Source organism: Chiloscyllium punctatum, chromosome 12 (assembly GCF_047496795.1).
Source record: "Chiloscyllium punctatum isolate Juve2018m chromosome 12, sChiPun1.3, whole genome shotgun sequence".
Classification (NCBI taxonomy): Eukaryota; Metazoa; Chordata; class Chondrichthyes; order Orectolobiformes; family Hemiscylliidae; genus Chiloscyllium; species Chiloscyllium punctatum.
Window position 1 is genome coordinate 66,937,737 of NC_092750.1, and position 19,752 is coordinate 66,957,488.

General features: G+C 46.4%; 1 protein-coding gene across 7 annotated transcripts in view; it reads left to right on the plus strand.

The window, feature by feature from the left end:
* Positions 1 to 18,081, plus strand: part of grip2b (glutamate receptor interacting protein 2b) — a 334,440-nt gene extending 316,359 nt beyond the window's left edge. For 6 of the 7 annotated variants that reach the window (XM_072582688.1, XM_072582689.1, XM_072582693.1 and 3 more), the window contains 3 exons: positions 9,001 to 9,225; positions 12,048 to 12,194; positions 16,715 to 18,081. In XM_072582688.1, the coding sequence (XP_072438789.1) occupies positions 9,001 to 9,225; positions 12,048 to 12,194; positions 16,715 to 16,927 (585 nt within the window). In that variant the 3' untranslated portion in view covers positions 16,928 to 18,081. The remainder of the gene's footprint in view (positions 1 to 9,000; positions 9,226 to 12,047; positions 12,195 to 16,714) is intronic. The other variant, XM_072582694.1, reaches the window with a different exon arrangement.
* The last annotated feature ends 1,671 nt before the right edge of the window (positions 18,082 to 19,752 follow it).

Sequence of the window (19,752 nt, forward strand, 5' to 3'; positions counted from 1 at the left end):
CCAGAGAAAAGACTTTGTCCATTTATCCTATCCATGCCCCTCATAATTTTGTAAACCTCTATAAGGTCACCCCTCAGCCTCCAACAGCCCCAGCCTGTTCAGCCTCTCCCGCCTCTCCCTATATCTCAAATCCTCCAACCCTGGCAACATCTTTGTAAATCTTTTCTGAACCTTTTCAAGTTTCACAACATCTTTCCGATAGGAAGGAGACCAGAATTGCATGCAATATTCCAACAGTGGTCTAACCAATGTCCTGTACAGCCGCAACATGACCTCCCAACTCCTGTACTCAATACTCTGACCAATAAAAGGAAGCATACCAAACGCCTACTTCACTATCCTATCTACCCACTTTCAAGGAGCTATGAACCTGCACTCCAAGGTCTCTTTGTTCAGCAACACTCCCTAGGACCTTACCATTAAGTGTATAAGTCCTGCTAAGATTTGCTTTCCCAAAATGCAGCACCTCACATTTATCTGAATTAAACTCCATCTGCCACTTCTCAGCCCATTGGCCCATCTCGTCAAGATCTTGTTGTAATCTGAGGTCTCCCTCTTCGCTGTCCACTACACCTCCAATTTTGGTGTCATCTGCAAACTTACTAACTTATGCTCGCATCCAAATCATTTATGTAAATAACAAAAAGTAGAGGACCCAGCACTGATCCTTGTGGCACGCCACTGGTCACAATCCTCCAGACTGAAAAACAACCCTCCACCACCACCCTCTGTCTTCTACCTTTGAGCCAGTTCTGTATCCAAATGGCTAGTTCTCCCTGTATTCCGCGAGATCTAACCTTGCTAATCAGTCTCCCATGGGGAACCTTGTTGAACACCTTACTGAAGTCCACATCTACGGCTCTATCCTCATCAATCCTCTTTGTTACTTCTTCAAAAAACTCAATCAAGTTTGTGAGACATGATTTCCCATGCACATAGCCATGTTGACTATCCCTAACCAGTTCTTGCCTTTCCAAATACATGTACATCCTGTCCCTCAGGATTCCCTCCAACAAGTTGCCCACCACCGACATCAGGCTCACCGGTCTATAGTTCCCTGGCTTGTCCTTACCGCCCTTCTTAAATAGTGGCACCATGTTTGCCAACCTCCAGTCTTCCGGCACCTCACCTTGACTATTGATGATACAAATATCTCAGCAAGAAGCCCAGCAATTACTTCTCTAGCTTCCCACACACACTTGGGTACACCTGATCAGGTCCTGGGGATTTATCCACCTTTATGCGTTTCAAGACATCCAGCACTTCCTCCTCTGTAATCTGGACATTTTGCAAGATGTCACCATCTATCTCCCTACAGTCTATATCTTCCATATCCTTTTCCACAGTAAATACTGATGCAAAATACTCCTTTAGTATCTCCCCCATTTTCTGCGGCTCCACACAAAGGCCGTCTTGCTCATCTTTGAGGGGCCCTATTCACTCCCTAGTTACCCTTTTGTCCTTAATGTGTTTGTAAAAACCCTTTGGATTCTCCTTAATTCTATTCTATAAGCTATCTCATGTCCCCTTTTTGCCATCCTGATTTCCCTCTTAAATATACTCCTACTTCCTTTATACTCTTCTAAGGATTTACTCGATCTATCCTGTTAGTACCTTACATATGTTTCCTTTTTCTTAACCAAACCCTCAATCTCTTTAGTCATCCAGCATTCCGTATACCTACCAGCCTTCCCTTTCATCCTGACAGGAATATACTTTCTCTGGATTCTTGTTGTCTCATTTCTGAAGGCTTCCCATTTTCCAGCCATCCCTTCACCTGTGAACATTTGTCCCCAGTCAGCTTTTGAAAGTTCTTGCCTAATACCATCAAAGTTAGCCTTTCTCCAATTTAGAACTTCAACTTTTAGATCTGGTTTATCCTTTTCCATCAGTATTTTAAATCTAATAGAATTATGGTCGCTGGCCCCAAAGTGCTCCCCCACTAACACCTCAGTCACCTGCCCTGCCTTATTTCTCAAGAGTAGGTCAAGTTTTGCACCTTCTCTTGTAGGTACATCCACAAACTGAATCAGAAAATTGTCTTGTACACACTTAACAAATACCTCTCCATCTAAACCCTTAACACTATGGCAGTCCCAGTCGATGTTTGGAAAGTTAAAATCCCCTAACATAACCACCCTATTATTCTTACAGATAACTGAGATCTTCTTATGAATTTATTTCTCAATTTCCCTCTGACTATTGGGGGGGGTCTCTAATACAATCATCCCTTTCTTATTTCTCAGTTCCACCCAAATAACTTCTCTGGATGTATTTCCACGAATATCCTCCCTCAGCACAGCTGTAATGCTATCCCTTATCAAAAACACCACTCCCCCTCCTCTCTTGCCTCCCTTTCTATCCTTCCTGTAGTATTTGTATCCTGGAACATTAAGCTGCCAGTCCTGTCCATCCCTGAGCCATGTTTCTGTAATTGCTATGATATCCCAGTCCCATGTTCCTAACCATGCCCTGAGTTCATCTGCCTTCCCTGTTAGGCCCCTTGCATTGAAATAAATGCAGTTTAATTTATCAGTCCTACCTTGTCCCTGCCTGCCCTGACTGTTTGAGTCACTTCTGTTCTCAACTGTACCAGTCTCAGATTGACCTCTTTCCTCACTATCTCCCTGGGTCCCAACCCCCTGGGTTCTCCCCCCCACCTTACGAGTTTAAATCCTCCCGAGCAGCTCTAGCAAATTTTCCTGCCAATATTTTAGTCCCCTTCCAATTTAGGTGCAATCCGTCCTTCTTGTACAGGTTACTTCTACCCCAAAAGAGATTCCAATGATCCAAAAATGTGAATCCTTCTTCCATACACCAGCTCCCCAGCCATGCATTCATCTGCTCTATCCTCCTATTCCTGCCCTCACTAGCTCGTAGCACTGGGAGTATTCCAGATATTACCACTCTCGATGACCTCCCTTTTTAAAATTCCTGCCTAACTCCCTGTAATCTCTCTTCAGAGTCTCAACCTTTTCCCTTCCTATGTAGTTGGTTCCAATGTGGACAATGACCTCTTGCTGGCCCCTCTCCCCCGTGAGAAGATTCTGCACCCTCTCTGAGACATCCTTGATCCTGGCACCAGGGAAACAACACATCATTCTGATTCCTCGCTGCTGGCCACAGAAACGTCTGTCTGTACCTCTGACTACAGAATCCCCTAACACAATTGATCTCTTGGAAGCCAACGTACCCCTTGTTGCATTAAAGCCAGTCTCAATACCAGAAACTTGGCTGTTCGTGCTACGCTCCCCTGAGAATCCATCACCCCCTACATTTTCCAAAACACCATACTTGTTTGAAATGGGTATATCCACAAAAGGCTCCTGCACTAGCTGCCTATCTCTCTTACGTTTCCTGGAGTTAACCCATCCATATGACTGTATCTGAGACATTCACCCCCCCTTTTTTTAACTGCCATACATCACATACTGTTGCTGTTGCAAATTCCTCATTGCTTCTAATTGTCTCTCCAACCGATCCATTTGATCTGATAAGATTTGCAGCCAGCAGCATTTATGGCAGATATAATCCGCAGTAACCCTTAAACTCTCTTTAAACTCCCACATCTGACAAGAAGCACATATCACTGTACGAAAGGCATCTTTGCTCCTTCACAATCTACAAACCCAGAAAATAGCACCGTCTTATTCCTCTACAAACACTGCCCCAGGTTAAATTAATAGTTATGGCTTACATTTTACGTTTTGGAGACATATCTCCAAAAACATATAATCAAGAAAGAACCCACTCTACTTACTACTGCAGACTTTCTGTAGGCCACTTAAACCAAGTAACTTATCTGCTTCTGTGCTGTGAACTTCGCCCAACAGTTCCTCCAAGATTAGTTGTGACTATCACTGTTTGTTAATTTTCCCAGACGCACTCCGATGTCCAACGATACATGAATTCAAACAGCAAAGGCAGTAACTGTGGTGTCAGTTTCTTTCTCTCTCACCTGCATTGACCTCACCATGTGCTTCCTTTGTCTGTTTTTTTTTTTCCCAAGGTTCCAAAACAATGCAACAGCATATGAAACAGTAATTTCTGCTTCTGGAATTCGAGGAAATCACCTCCAGCACCTAAAATACCTCAAAAAAAGAGCAGCTGTTACAGCCAGAAATTTTTCCCATCCTCCATCTTGGATTACCCTGAATCTGGATCATTTAGATAAGAAGTTGTCTTTCTATTTTTCTCATCAAAATAGAGAACGTCACACTTATCCATGTTACACTTCAATCAGGGCCAAATGGGACAACTCACTTTTGGGGATGAGACAATTTATCTTTGCTGTTAGAAGTGAAGTGGGAGGCCAGACGGGGGGAGGGTGGTGTTGAAGGGACAATCCTTTCCCTGCAAGTTCAGAGGCTTCATTCTCCACGGTGACCTCGGACCAGGAAGGGAATACAGCTGTGGAAGGAAAGAGATATCTTGAAGTAGATAGACCAGCAACTTTGGAGGGTGAACCACTGGGAATAGTGTGAGGGAACCAATGGTTAATGGGAAGGGATTTTGATGTTTGCAGCAGTTGTTGAAGGTGGAGCTTGAGTAACAGGTCGAGGGGATGATGGACAGAGAAAGCGATCAGTGGGATATTTATTTTGCCTTCAGAAAAGGGTATTTTATCAATTAAGCAATGAAGTACTGAATTAGATTCCAGCCTGTAACTCCCCTCCAGGTCTACATTATCCTCCTGTATATAGAAACCAAACGAAGCTCTCATTTACATTTCAGCCTGTAACGCACACCTGCGTCTCAGTTATTCTATTATGGAAACCATCAGAACCTCTCAATTACATTACAATCTGTAACTCACTCCCTAATCTACATTATTCCAAATAGAAACCATCCAGTGCTCTCAGTTATTGGGTGGCACCATAGCTCAGTGGTTCTCACAGCGCCAGAGACCCGGGTTCAATTCCTGCCTCAGGCGACTGTCTGTGTGGAGTTTGCACATTCTCCCCGTGTCTGTGTGGGTTTCCTCTGGGTGATCCGGTGTCCCCCCCCCCACAATGTAAAGATGTGCAGGTCAGGTCAATTGGCCGTGCTCAATTGCCCGTAACAGTAGGTATGTTAGTCAGGAGTAAACAGGGGAATGGGTCTGTGTGGGTTATTCATTGGAGGGTCGGTATGGACTTGTTGGGCTGAAGTTTCCATACTGTAGGGATTCGAATCTTAAAAAAAATTAGATTCCAGCCCGGAAGTCACTCTTGGCTCTGTGTTATTCTATATCTAAATTATCTGAGCCCCTGAATGGCTATGGCAGTTCAGAAGGTGCACAGACACACAATTACCAGTAGAGGGTACTGTCACCTAAGGATGCTGCTGCCAGTGTCACCGGTCTACAGTGTGTGGGGATTGAGTACGTTGTAAAGCCCAGTAGTGCTGTGCCTGTTTTTCAACACACTGTTATTAGTTTTGCCTTAAATGTAGATGAATACAGTGCCCCCCCAGCACTACAGGAGAATATTTCCTGCCTCTACCTTTCCTCAAGTTGATTTGTAAGCATCAATCAAATTGTCCAGCTCACACCCCTTCTCAAACAAAAACCTCCGAAGAAGTGCATCCTGGTTTCACACAGATCCTTTCCGATCTGTGAAACACCTCTGTGAAAATCGTGCAGGGTCAGGAAGGCACTGCCAGTCAGAACTTGCAGACAAAAGTCCTAACCTTTTGTTTTTTAACTTGCCCTGACCTCATTCTCCATTGGGAGACAGACATCCAGCCCCCCCAGGAGTAGATTTATCCATCTAGAGAGAACTGGGATAGCTTCAGGCTTAGAGAGAGAGAGAGACAGGGGCTGAGCTAACTTGATAAGGGGGGGGGGGGGGGGGGGGGGGGGGGGGGGGGAGCTCTACAAAATTAAGAAATGTTTTCATAAGGTAGCTATGTAGGACATCCCGAGGCACCTTTACATCTCCCCTGCTTGCGAAGGAGGACAAAATTAGGGGTCAAGTCATGAGATAGTCAGCAATTGATGCAAGAGAAAATTACTTACTGAGCAAATGGTGATAATATGGAACTGGCTGCAACCTTGTCGGTGAATAGCACAGATGCCTTTAAGGGAAATATAGATATGCACATGAGGGAAAAAGGTATTGGCATGTGATCTGAAATAAGAAGGCAGGAGGTTAATCTCGACCTTAGACCAGTTGGGACGAATGGCCTACTTCTATACTGAACATCCTGCGTAACTTATCAGGTTCACTATCCTTTTCAGAATCACATCAGCAACAGCATGTTCTTCCTTCTTACTGTGTCTTGAGGCTGGTCTTTGAGATATTCTTATTGTCCAAACCATTTTGTTAAATAAAAGTGGACAAGAACGCACTGGCAAGGCCAATTTGTTGCTTGTTCCTAATTACCTTTAAATTGAGTGCCTTGCTTAGCCCTTTCAGAGGGCAATTATGTTCATGACATTGCTGTGATTCTGGAGTCACAAACAGGCCAGACGAGGTAAGCAAAGCATATTCCCTTTCCTAAGGGTATTAGTGAACCAGATGGGATTTTACAATTGACTGTAATCTGAAGCTCATTATTATTGGGGTTATGTATTTATTAATCAAAGTTAAATTACACTGTTGTCGGATTTGAACTCACGTTCTCAGAGTATGAGCTTGGCACTCAGGGGTACTAGATTCTGGATTAGTGGTGCTGGAAGAGCACAGCAGTTCAGGCAGCATCCAAATAGCTTCGAAATCGACGTTTCGGGCAAAAGCCCTTTATTCCTGATGAAGGGCTTTTGCCCGAAACGTCGATTTCGAAGCTATTTGGATGCTGCCTGAACTGCTGTGCTCTTCCAGCACCACGAATCCAGAATCTGGTTTCCAGCATCTGCAGTCATTGTTTTTAACTCAGGGGTACTAGCCTAGTGATTTACCACCAACCGATCACCTTGCAATGGTCTGTGTGGCAAATCTATCATCATAGGAACCCCCCCCCCCCCCCCCCCCCAACCATGTTTCAATACCAGGCAGGCAATCTGCACATATGCAAAATACTGTGGATGCTGGAAATCTGAAATAAAGACAGGAAGTTCCGGGAAAATCTCAGCAGGTCTTCTGGTTTGAGAGAGAGAAAAAAACAGCATTAACATTTGAGACAAGGATGACTCTCCTTCAGGGCCTGCATTTGGCATCCCGATTTGGGTTGCAAATCTGTTCTGACTAGCCTTGGTACCTCTGATCAATCCAGATTGATGGCTCTCTCCGAATAGGCTGAATGCTGCACAGTTCATTTGGAGATATATAAATGTAGAGGGCATGGAAGGTTTAATTCATGGCGCCACTCGGAGTGGGCTGTAGGTGTGAGGGGAGGTAAAAATCAAATTTGACAGCAATGTCACTTTTCTGCCCAAATGGGCATTTACCGGGAGTGTGGACAACCCACCCTATCTCACTCATAGCCTCTGCAGAGCCTCCTTCCGCCACCTGGTGTCACCATCACATGCTGACACCACTAGCAAACTTATGGTGGATTGGGGTGGGGGACACCATTCTGGAACAAAAGCCCCTTGCTGTAATTCCACCCATTGAGTGTTCCTGCCCATACCCCCCTCTACTGCCCTTTATTGTTCATGGAGTAATACCTGACTCTCAAATCATTCATTCGAATGAATGATTTGAGAGTCAGGTATTAATCTATGAACAATGTAAACAGCCCATTTATTTCTCTCACTACGTACATCGGTATAAAAGGCCATAATATGTAATTTATGCAGTGTGCTGACACACCCCAGCTACCAGGGGTGGCTCAGTGGTTAGCACTGCTGCCTCACAGTACCAGAGAGCCGGGTTCGATTCCAGCCTCGGGTGACTGTCTGTGTAGAGTTTGCACATTCTCCCCGTGTCTGCGTGGGTTTCCTCTGGGTGCTCCCACAGTCCAAAGGTGTTCAGGTCTGGTGAATTGGCCGTGCTAAATTGCCCATAGTGTTCAGGGATGTGTGGGTTAGGTGCATTAGTCAGGGATAAATGTAGTCTTAGGGTAGGAGAATGGGTCTGGATGGGTTACTCTTCGGAGGATCAGTGTGGAGTTGTTGGGCTAAATAGCCTGATTCCACACTGTCGGGATTCTATAATCAATTACCATCTCCCGCTCCACACTGCTGCAGTTTGTGGTGATATGACCAGCCAGAGTTGAGCCCGATAAGTCATGCGTGGTGGATGCATTTGCTTCACAGCTTGTTTACTGAGTGCACTACTGAAGACGCGAGGCATTTGCGTATAAGTATTGCTCGGAGAGCTCCTCATTGTGCTGCCGTCAGCACTGAGCACCCTCTGGATAGATTGCATCGTTATCATTTTGGAAAAAAAAAAGCCCTTCCCCTTTTATCAGTCAGTGAAGAATTCCAGGGGCGTGTGTTGAAAGGGAAGACCTCTTTGTACCTGGAGAGAAGCACTCCTCCATGCCAGGGGGCTCTCTTGCGCTACAGGGAGGTTGTTCAGTTGGTGCCATGAGCACTTGCTGTTGACACCATCGCAGTCTTAACAGGGTCCCTTCAGAATTGAAATCAGGGCACACTTTATTCATACGTAAACAGGAGTGAAGATCTGCTTTCTCCCCTCTGAAATATGATCGATGTAATTCTTGAAAAATAAGAGGTAATTTAACTTATGATTAATGGAATTGGTAACATATCTAGGAATGCATTATTTTTTCTGGTAGGGAGAGTTCATAGCCATAAAGTTGGAGCAACCATTCAGGAGTATTGTTAGGAAGCGTTTCTTCACAGAGTGATAGTGGAATCTGCACGTCTCTTTCTCATATGTTATTGATGCTGAGAGTCCATTGCAAGTCTCCTGTCTGCTCTGGATAGATTTCTGTCAGATGAGGTGAATCGAGGATGTGGAGCAAGGACAGGTAGGTAGACCTGAAGAGCACATCTGTATGGAGGGCAGAGCGGATTTGGGCTGAATGGCCTCCTGCTCACCCCGTGTTTCCTATGTTGTCGCACACGTGTGCGCAGTGCTGTAAACCTGTGTCCGTGCTGCCTCTCCACAGGCTTCTATAATGTCTGGAAGTGAACTGACTTTGGGGATTGAAGGCCACCCATCAGAAGCTGTAAACCACTCAGTGCTGGGGAAGCTGCAGGAAGAGGGTCCGCTGGAGGGTAGTGAGGAACAGAATGAGTGCCCAGTGGTGCCTACGCTGGGAAAGGAAAAAAGATTGGAACTGAAGAAAATTAAGGAAGAGGTTACGCCGACCAGTCCTGCTGAATTGCACAAGGTGAGTTTCCATAGCTAGCTTTGAGCTGAGGGGGCACAAGGTGTCTCAGGCCAGAGAGAGACAGTGTGAGGTGCCAGTGAGAAACTTTCTACCAAGGATCATGACATGGGTACGGAGCAAAGTCCCGTGACTCCATCCATTGAAGATTCCTCAATCCCAGAGCTGTGCGCACCAACCCTGAATAACTAGGTCAAATTGTAACAGGCTTTAGGAGGAGGGAACCTCCAAAGTCCAGCAAGATATGTGTAACCCTCTGAGTGCCCTCATCAATGGGCACGCGTGCCCAGGCAGAGAAATGGTAGTGTTTGTTTAACAGGGAGAAAACCAATTGTGAAAGAAACCAATTGTGGGCAGTGAGACAGACAGAAACCCGAGTCTCTGAACATAGAAGGTTCTGATTGTTACTGTAACTGTCGCAGGAAAGAAGATAATTTAGTACGTGTCTGTGTGTAATTCTTGAGTTTGTGTTTTGTTCCTCTATTCATTCAAGGGAATGAACCCATCCCTATTGGCTGTGAGAAGGTGGTGGTGAGCTGCCTTCTTATCACTGAAACCCCCCATGGAGTGAAGGGACACCCACAGTGTTTTTGAGCCAGTGATACTGAAGAAACACTGATATAACTCTTGAGTCAGGATGGTGTGTGGCTTTCAGAGGTGTTTGCAGGTTCCCATGCATTTGCTGCCGTGTCCTTCTAGATGGTAGAGGTCATAGATTTAAAAGGTGCTGTCAAAGGAGCCTTGGTGACCTGAATGAAAACAAAAAGTGTTGGAAATCACAGCGGGTCTGGTAGCATCCATGGAGAGTGAGCTGAAAATGTGTTGCTGGAAAAGCGCAGCAGGTCAGGCAGCATCCAAGGAGCAGGAGAATCGACGTTTCGGGCAGGAGCCCTTCTTCAGGAAATAGCAGAGGATGGTTTCGATCCATCGACCTCTGGGTAATGGGCCCGGCACGCTCCCGCTCCTGAAGAAGGGCTGATGCCCGAAACGTCGATTCTCCTGCTCCTTGGATGCTGCCTGACCTGCTGCGCTTTTCCAGCAACACAGTTTCAGCTCTGATCTCCAGCATCTGCAGTCCTCACTCTCTCCTCCATGGACAGTGAGCAAGCTAACGTTTCTAGATGAAGATTCTGATGAAAAGTCATCTCGACTTGAAACGTTAACATGCTGTCTCTCTCCATGGATGCTGCCTGACCCGCTGTGATCTCCAACATTTGCTGTTTTCAGTACAGATTCCAGCATCTGCAATAATTTGCTCCTCGCCTTGGTGACTTATTGCATTCCATCTTTTAGATGGTACACACAGTTGGTACCGTGTGTTGGTGGGAGAGGAAGAGAATGAGTGAAGGGTTAAGGTAGTTAAGCAAGTTCCTTTATCTTGGGTGGTGCTGAGGTTCTTAGCACGTGTATATGTGTGTGTCTGTTTGTCTGTCTGTCTGTCCTTGGCCCTGCATGTCCATGCCATCCTAGTCCCCTAAATGGGACGAGTCCCATTTGCCTTCATTTGGTCCATGCCCCTCTAAACCTTGACTGTTCATGTGTCTGTCCAAATGTCTTTTAAATGTTGTAATTGTACCTAGGTCCACCACCTCCACTGGCACCACCCTCTGTGTGAAAATGTTGACCTTTTGGTGCCTTCAAAATCTTTCCCCTCTCACCTTAAACCTATGCCCTCTAGTTTCAAACTCTCCCACCCTGGGGAAAAGACCAGCATTTGCACTCTCTGTTACCAGTCGCGCACGTTGTATGTGATGGAGGAGACTGGGTGTGAATAAGCAGGTACGAGTGTGTATTGTTGTGTGAAAGAGTGTGTTGCTAAAAGTGAGCATACACTTTCAGGTGAGCAGCACTGGATGGTTTTTGTATGAGGACACATTTGATGTAAGATCATTTTCAAAGACCATGTTAAAACTTGCACAGAAAGCATGTAATTTAACAAAGGAAATTGCGTTGGAGATTCACCCCCTTCATCTGACGCTTTTATTTGACTCTGGTTGCCTGAAAAGTGCATTTTGAGCAAACAAGCTCCTTTTAATATAAGTAATTTTGCATTTCCAAAATGGGAGAAAGGCAGACAAAGATGGGATTAATATTAATGTGAAAGTGGAAAGCCATCCACCCAGACCAAGGCCGTACTCAATCGATTGTTGCATTGTGCTGCGTGGAAAATAATTCCAGGAGGTTTCACCTCCTGGTTTCAGCTTAGGGATCAGACCACAGGTCTGGAAATCAACTACAGGAAGGAGGTTAATGGCAGCTTTTGCAATCCACTGCAGGTGTCAAGATTGACTCTGAGTGCCAGTGTTGACTCTGGTGACAAGGTCAACTCCGGGTGTCCGCATTGACTCTGGGAGTTGAGGTTAATCCGATGTTTCCATCAATCCTGTTATTAAGGGCAGTTCCAAGTCATAGAGTCATAGAAGCCTACAACATTGAAACAGGCCCTTTGGTCCAACATGCCCATGCCACCCAGATGTTGACATCAATTCCAGGTGTTAACCTCTCTCGGTGTGGAGAAAACTCCTGACATCAGTCCTAAACTCCAGCTGAAGCTGCATCTTTTTGACCTGACCCTTCCTGTTCCATTTGAAATCAGAAACAAAAGAGAAATTGTTGGAAAAGCTCTACAGGTCTGGCAGCATCTGTGGAGAGAAATCAGAGTTAACGTTTCGGGTCCGATGACCTTTCCTTAGAGCATCTATTCCATCCTTTGCTCCAGATTAATGATTTTTCACATCACTTACTATAGGACAGCCAGAAACGATAATGGTAAATTAGGCAAATTTTCTGGAGCCTTCCTTTAATTAGCAGTATTGTTTTCTCAGATCACCATCCACAAGAGCTCCGAGAATGAAGATTTTGGTTTCAGTATCTCTGATGGCCTCTTAGAGAAAGGGGTTTATGTCAACTTGATAAGACCCAATGGTCCTGCTGATGGAAGTGGCCTTCAGCCCTATGACCGGATATTGCAGGTAAGAAGAAAAGGGTACATTTGCATGGTGCCTTTTACTACCTCAGGATGTCTCCAGCCACCGTACAGTTAATGAAATGTCTGTGAAGTGCAATTAGAGCTTTCATGTCGGAAACATCAGAATGGGGGTGGGAAGGCAAATGGACCCATCAGCTCCAGTTCTGCCATCTGTATTTTAACCCCCGAAACAAAAATCTATCGATCTCAGCTTTAAAATGTTCCCATATCTTCAGTCTCAACCTCTTTTTTTTTGTGTTGGGGGTGGGGGGGGAGCACTTTGTGGAATGCACAGTGGCCCAGTGGTTAGCATTGCTGCCTCACAACACTATGGACCCAAATTTTGGGCATCTTCCCAGAGGCTGTAGTTGTACAGGTCAGGGTGGATTGGCCATGGTAAATTGCCCAAAGTGTCCAGGGATGTGCAGGATAGGTGGATTTAGCCATGGTAAATTGCCCACAGTGTCCAGGAATGTTCAGTTCAGGGTGGATTGGCCATGGTAAATTGCCCAAAGTGTCCAGGGATGTGCAGGATAGGTGGATTTAGCCATGGTAAATTGCCCACAGTGTCCAGGGATGTGCAGGTTAGGGTGGATTGGCCATGGTAAATTGCCCACAGTTTCCAGGAGTGTGCAGGTTAGTTGGATTGGCCATGGTAAATTGCCCACAGTGTCCAGGGATGTGCAGGTCAGGGTGGATTGGCCATGGTAAATTGCCCACAGTTTCCAGGGATGTGCAGGTCAGGGTGGATTGGCCATGGTAAATTGCCCACAGTGTCCAGGGATGTGCAGGTTAGGGTGGATTGGCCATGGTAAATTGCCCACTGTGTCCAGGGATGTGCAGGTTAGGGTGGATTGGCCATGGTCAATTGCCCACTGTGTCCAGGGATGTGCAGGTTAGTTGGATTGGCCATGGTAAATTGCCCACTGTGTCCAGGGATGTGCAGGTTAGGGTGGATTGGCCATGAGAACTCTGGGGTGATGGGGTGGAGTTGGGTGAGATGCTCTGTGGAGGGTCAGCACAGACTTGATGGGCCAGATGGCCTCTTTCCACAATGTCGGGTTTCTATCCCAGAACTTACCTTTGTGTGAGATAGTGCTCCCTGACGTTTAGCCAGAGTGGCTTGGCTCTGACCTTAAGGTGATGGCTTTCTATTCTGGGCTGCCTCACCCGAGGAAATATCCAACCTCTCAAGTTCTTCAATTACCTTAATCTTTTACAATCGAGAGAATTGCAGAGACCCCAGAGGTGTTGTATCTCACTGGTGGAGGGAGGTTGGGGTGGGAGGGAATGAGAGGCCTCTGACAGTGAGCTAGGAGATCAGGGGTTGGGGGGCTGGGTGGAGAAATGCTATTTAATCCACAAGACTTTGGAGTAAAGTAGCCACCTACTTTCCCATTACAGTAGTTCCTTGAGGACAGGATTCAGACCAACAAGTTCAGGCAGCACCCACTGTTCAAAAACCTGCACGGTTAAAAATGACCTCACAGCGGCCATTGCTGCATTGGATCTTGCATTGCTGGGGGGGTTCGGCCAGTGACCTCGATGTGGACTGTGACCCCAGGGTGTTGGAACCCCTGGTTTAACATCCCATCAGCCTCTTGCTGATTCAGAGGCAGGAGTGCTAGCCACACAACCACAGCTTGGAGCTAAGGGAGAGCCAGCCTTGGAGTTAAGAACAATATTGGCCCAATGACCAGAAATGGAAACCCAGCTTTGGTCATGGTACAGCAGCCTGCTAACGCCCATCCTCCTCGTTCTGCCTGTAGGAAAGGTTAGGTGTAACAAATACCAGTGCTCAGTTCCCTTGGCTGCCTTGAGTGCAGAGCAAAGTGTGAACAAAGGGTAATGTTTCCCTGTTATTTTGTTCTTGGATATGAGCAAGGCTGCTATTTATTGTTCACGCCACATTACCCTTGAAAAGGTGATGATGGGTCAAAGGGATATGGGCCAAGTGCTGGCAAATGGGACTAGATTAGGTTAGGATATCTGGCTGGCATGGATGAGTTGGACTGAAGGGGCTGTTTCCATGCTGTACATCTCTATGATTTTACTGGGGTCCATACATCGAAGAACATCCCCTGAAGGTGTTGGGTAACCGTCTAGTAGGATCTTGGGCCTTGCGACAATGAACAAATGCAAGTGTATGTTGAAGTCATCGTGCTGCATCGCTTGGAGGCCAGCTTTGCTCGGTGGAAGAGCTTCTGGGGAGTTGATGCAGTGCACACTGGGGTTTGTGACAGACTACAGCCATGTAGTGTTGGGATCAAAAGGCCAGAGATTGTGGCCTACCCACTGGCTCAGATAGTGCAAGAAAATTGTTATTTTTCAGGGAGTGGTAAGCCATGGTTTTCAAGAGGGGAGGGGCACCATTTTGTGTGGTGAGCTTATTATTATTATTATCTTCAGACTCAATCTTTAGACACAGGCCCGAGTAGTGACAAGGCAAAAATTATGCTATCACTAACCTTATTGAAACATTCAAGGTCCTTAGGGCAAGTGCAGGGTAGATGTGGGAAGAGTCTAGGACTTACTCTCAGAGTAAGGTTCAGCACATTTCAGACAGAAGTGAGGGTGTGAGGGTGGTGAATCTGTGGAATTCTTCACCACAAGAGAGCTGTTTGGGTTGGATCACTAAAATCAATGTGGAGACGGATTTTTAACCAGTAAGGGAATGGAGGGTTCTGGGGAAAGGCCAGGGGAATTGGGACTGAGGATTATCTCATCAGTCATGGTCTCATTGATTGGTAGGGTAGACTCGATGGACTGAATGGCCTACTCCTGCTCCTACGTCAAATGATTTTATAGTTCTAACTGCAAAAGGATTGTGCCAAGTTTGCAGTAAAGATTTGTCGATATTAAAAGTAGAAAGGGATATGGGGACAAAGTGGGAAGATGGTGCTGAGTTGTCATGATCTAGCTCAAACTTCAATCAGGCTCAAAGGGATTGAACAGCCTCCTAATTCCTCCATTCCTATCACTGACTCTTTTAATTCACTCAGTTTTCGGGAGAAATATAATCGAAATGCTCCAAATTATGGGAGCTCTGATAAGAGTAAATAAGAGTGAATTGTTTCAGTTATCATAAGAGGTGGGAGGCACGGTGGTAACCTAAGTAATCCAGAACCTGGGGTCAGACCATGACTTGAAATTTAAATTTAGCTCTCCAAGGAGAAAAGCTAATAGGTTCACTCACATCCTTTAGGGAAGGAGATGTACCATCCTAATGCAGTCTCTGCCTCCATGTGACTCCAGACACACAGCAACATGGTTGACTTTTAAAACTGCCATGTGGGCAATAAATGCTGACCAGTCCATCAATGCCCATATCCTGTGAGCGAATGAAAAATTGGCAGGAGGCTTTGGAACCCAAGACCATTGGCGATAGATTGGGTTGTAGCGAGGGCTTGTCTTTTAAACAGTGACTTCTAATCTGGAATGCAAGGCCAGTGGAAGCAGACTCAATGGTAACTTCCAAAGGGGAATCGGATAGGAACTTGGCAAAGAAGTTGCCTTGCTCTTGCAAAGAATTGACACAGGCTGAGGGGCAGGCGAGGTCTACGAGAAGTCCTCAATCTTTCAGGAGGGAAGTACCCCAATTTCTGCTCCTTTCAAACAAATCTCCAATCAGGATAAACAGCCCCTGCTAGGAACATTGCAACAGAAACAAACTCAAACAGTTAACAGAAGCTTAGAGAAATGCCATAGAGTTAGTGAGTTTATGATAAGGTTTTGTCTGGGATGGAGATACGTCACAGCCCATGCAGTGCCCACAGTGGCGGCCTCTTTCTGTTCTGTGATCCTTCACCTCCATTATTCAACTTTCCCTCCCACCTTTCACTCATAAAACGCCAGTAGACATTTCAGAAAAAAGGCCATCTGACTTTTAAAAAAAACTTTCTTTATTCATGGGACAAACCAGCATTTAATATTCACCCCTAATTACCCAGAGGGCAGTTAAGTGTCAATCACATGACTGTGGGTCTGGACTCACATGTAGGCCAGACTAGATAAGGATGGCAATTTCCTTCCCTAAATGACATTAGTGGACCAGTTGGATTTTTTTTCCCCCGACAATAGGCAGAGACATTAGGGACACTTAAGCGACGGCTGGACAAGCACATGGTTGGCAGTAAATTGAGGGGTGTGGAGGTTAGAGTCAAAAAGCATGGTGCTGGAAAAGCACAGCACAACATCCGAGGAGCAGGAGAGTCGACGTTTCGAGCATAAGCTGTTAGGTTGGTCTTAGATCAAGATAAATGCTCGGTACAACATTGTGGGCTGAAGGGCCTGCACTGGTCTGTGTTCTGTGTTCATGGTAATCATTAGACTCTCAGTTTTATTGAACTCAAATTCCACCATCAACTGTGGTGGGATTCGAACCCAGGGCCCCAGAACATTCCCTGGGTCTCTGGACTAATTAATCCAGCAATGATAGGACTAGGCCATCGCCTTCCCTTTCAATGGGTTTGAGGGTTGGGGAACAGCCCGATTGCTAAGCTGTGCATGTTTCTCTGCTGGCAGGTCAATCACGTCAGGACGAGGGACTTTGACTGCTGCCTGACGGTGCCCCTTATCTCCGAGTCGGGGGACAGGCTGGACTTGGTGGTCAGCCGGAATCCCCTGGCGCTGACCACCCGCACCAGGTCTGAAGACTGCGAGCGCTCGCGGAATGGCCACCGCCTCTTGCAGCGGGCGGGGTTCAGGGAGAGCAGAAAGAACACCAGGTCGCTGTGAGCAGGAGAGGCCGAGACGTCACACCGTCCCTCCCTCCCCCTCCCTCCCTCTTCCCCCACCCACCATCCACCTCCCCTCCGCCCCACCCCCTAAACACTGCCGGGCTCTTTCCAATGGTGCTACCTTCCCCCCCCCAAAAAACCCTGTTTCAGATTGGACGCCGGCCAAATGATGTCACGAGGCACAGCTGAACAGCAGGAGGGGCTGAATGGCCTGTCCGTTGACCTCCAGAGGATTGATCGCCAACTTGCCGGTGCTTTCCCGGAAATGCCGGGAGTGGAGGATTCCTGGTAAAGTCGGTGGGGGGGGGGGGTGGGGAACAATCAGAGAGGATTTCTAAAGAAGTGTTTGTTGGCTCTGTGTTACTGGGGGTGAAAAGTTGCTTGGCTCCTCAGGGCAGTTGGCAGGATAAAAAACCTCAAGAACGTGGGTCGCCAGAGATGACAGCCTGTCTCCTGTAGCTGCCCCATCGCGTAATAGCAAGAGGGGGTTCAGATTTATTTAAGTGCAATAATTCCAAAATACACTCCCCCACTCCAGCCCCTCAACCAAACTTTCAAATTATATTGCCCTTAGGAAAACCCAATGACCCAAATGTCCAGTTTTAACTATTTAAGGATATCAGCTGAAGATCTGAGGCTTTCTGGTGATGGTGTAGGCTGCCTTCCCTCCGTCAAAGATTTCTGGTCAGCTTCTCAGGGCAGTTGGGTTTAAAACGCTGTATGGAACATGGAGGGAAGTGAACACGAGACTGAATGGAGTTGGTTTTAATTAAAACGGGGCACTCTTGTCCCAATAACAAAGGAATGGGACAATCTGATGGGTATTTTATCCAGTGGATATCAAAGTTTAAGGGTGTGAGCTTGCAATCCAAACACACCGCCCACTTAGACTGCTGACCAGTCAGGATGTGTTGGTGTGGAGGCTGGTAAACTCATGCTGGCCAGACCCAGCTCTCTGCCACCCCAACCTCACACCCATCGCACGCACCCCACCCCACCCCAACCCCCAACTCCAATGACATCCTTCCCAGGACTCCTGTCAACCAGGAAACTGGCATTCCTGAGGTCAAAGGTGGCAAAGCTCCAGCAGGACACGCATCTATCTGGCACCTGATGTTTAGATTTGGGGATGAGGTGGTGGGGTTGAGGGTTAGTGGGGAGGGTTATGGGTGGAGGGAGTCGGTGGGGGAGGGGTGGGGTGTGGAATACTCTCCATCAATCCGGACTGGAAGTCAGCCAAAACTCTGACTCCGATGGGCCTGACATTCCGCGCTGAGGATTGGTGGGAAAGGTACGTGAGCAGTGGGAGAGCGAGAAAGACAATCAGAATGGAGAACTCCCTTCTACCAGTGAATGGAAATGAAGCACAATTAAAGTAACTCAGATGGGTCAGGCCTTGCACTGTGAGGCCGGTGTATTGAGCTTTGATGTGTGTGCCTGCGTGTGTTTGTGTGAGTTTTTGTGTGTAAGTTAGGCATCATCTTTGTCCTAGGATGTCAACCGTTTTAACAAGAGAAAGAAACTGCACTTCCGTAGCAAACTGAGGACCATTCGTTGCTAAAGTAATCTTGAACTCATCCCATCCATACTGTGTTAGTGAAGGCCCCAGTCATGGCATTGGAGGGTCAAGGTGACAGGTTCCAAATACAGGCACACTCACTGATTTCCTGATTTCTTCCTTTCCTCTCCCAAGGACACTAACTCCAGCCAAGGCAGTTTCCATAGGAACCCATTGTCAGTTGGAACATTGCTGTTGTTCCTTCCTGAACAGCTGCACATGCTCAGTTTGTGGGGAGGGGAAAGGTGAAATCCGAATTTATTGGCGTCCATAATCCAGCCCCACTGAGGCTGATTGTAGGCACTGTTGCTCGCATTAATATTCAGAATTTGTTGTGAGTTGACTTCAAAATCCTCCTCACCCTTGACCATTCTCACCTCAAACATCTGTTCTTTCCTCCACTTTGGCCATCCATCCATCCATCTTGCCCAAAACCACAAACATCCATCCCTCCCTCCCTTGGCTATCCATCCTCCTCCACCCTCCACACTGGCATCCAACCTCTATCCAGCTCCCTCCCCTCGGCAGGGTTTCTACAGTTGGCCTTAGTCCCCTCTGGACATATGAAATGTGCCAGGGAAAACGGTTCCTGGTCACTGTGTGGCTGGATAAAGGAAGTGGGCTTGGTCACAAAGGCCTGCATAGTGGAATAGCTTACTGCTGTTCCTGGTCCTGTAGCCCACTGGCGCAGAATGATCAGTTAACTTGGAAATTTCAGTTGGGAAGGAGGAGAAATAATTGAAAAGTCTGTGTTTTTTTAGTGTGTGTGTTCGTCAGTCACCTCAGTCCATGTTAGTCTAACAGTGAAGGGCAGCCATTTTGTGATACTGGCCCCCCTCAGTTGCCACAATGTTAGAATCTCTCAAGTCAAAATGTCTTCTGATTCCCATCACTGCTCGATTGCAATGTGCCATATTTAAATGTAAGATATTGTTTGAAATCCAACCTATTGTCGGAGGTTGGGGGGGGTGGGGGGAATGAAATCTCTCTACATTAATTGCCAATAATTTGAAAAATTATTGATGGAAACTATTTAAAGAAAAATGACTTTAAAATATACCCTGATGTTGTATTTGGGGCAAAGGTATGTGTTGATGGCTTTTGGACTGATGCATCCACAAACTTGTATTTTTAAATGTGTAATATTGAATGGTTTATGCTGTATGCCCTTGATATTATTTTTCTATGAATTTTTCTTAATCGCTTGTTATAGCACAATGTGACAGACTTAAATCTTTTGGTCCCCGGCGGGAGATATTGTTAAT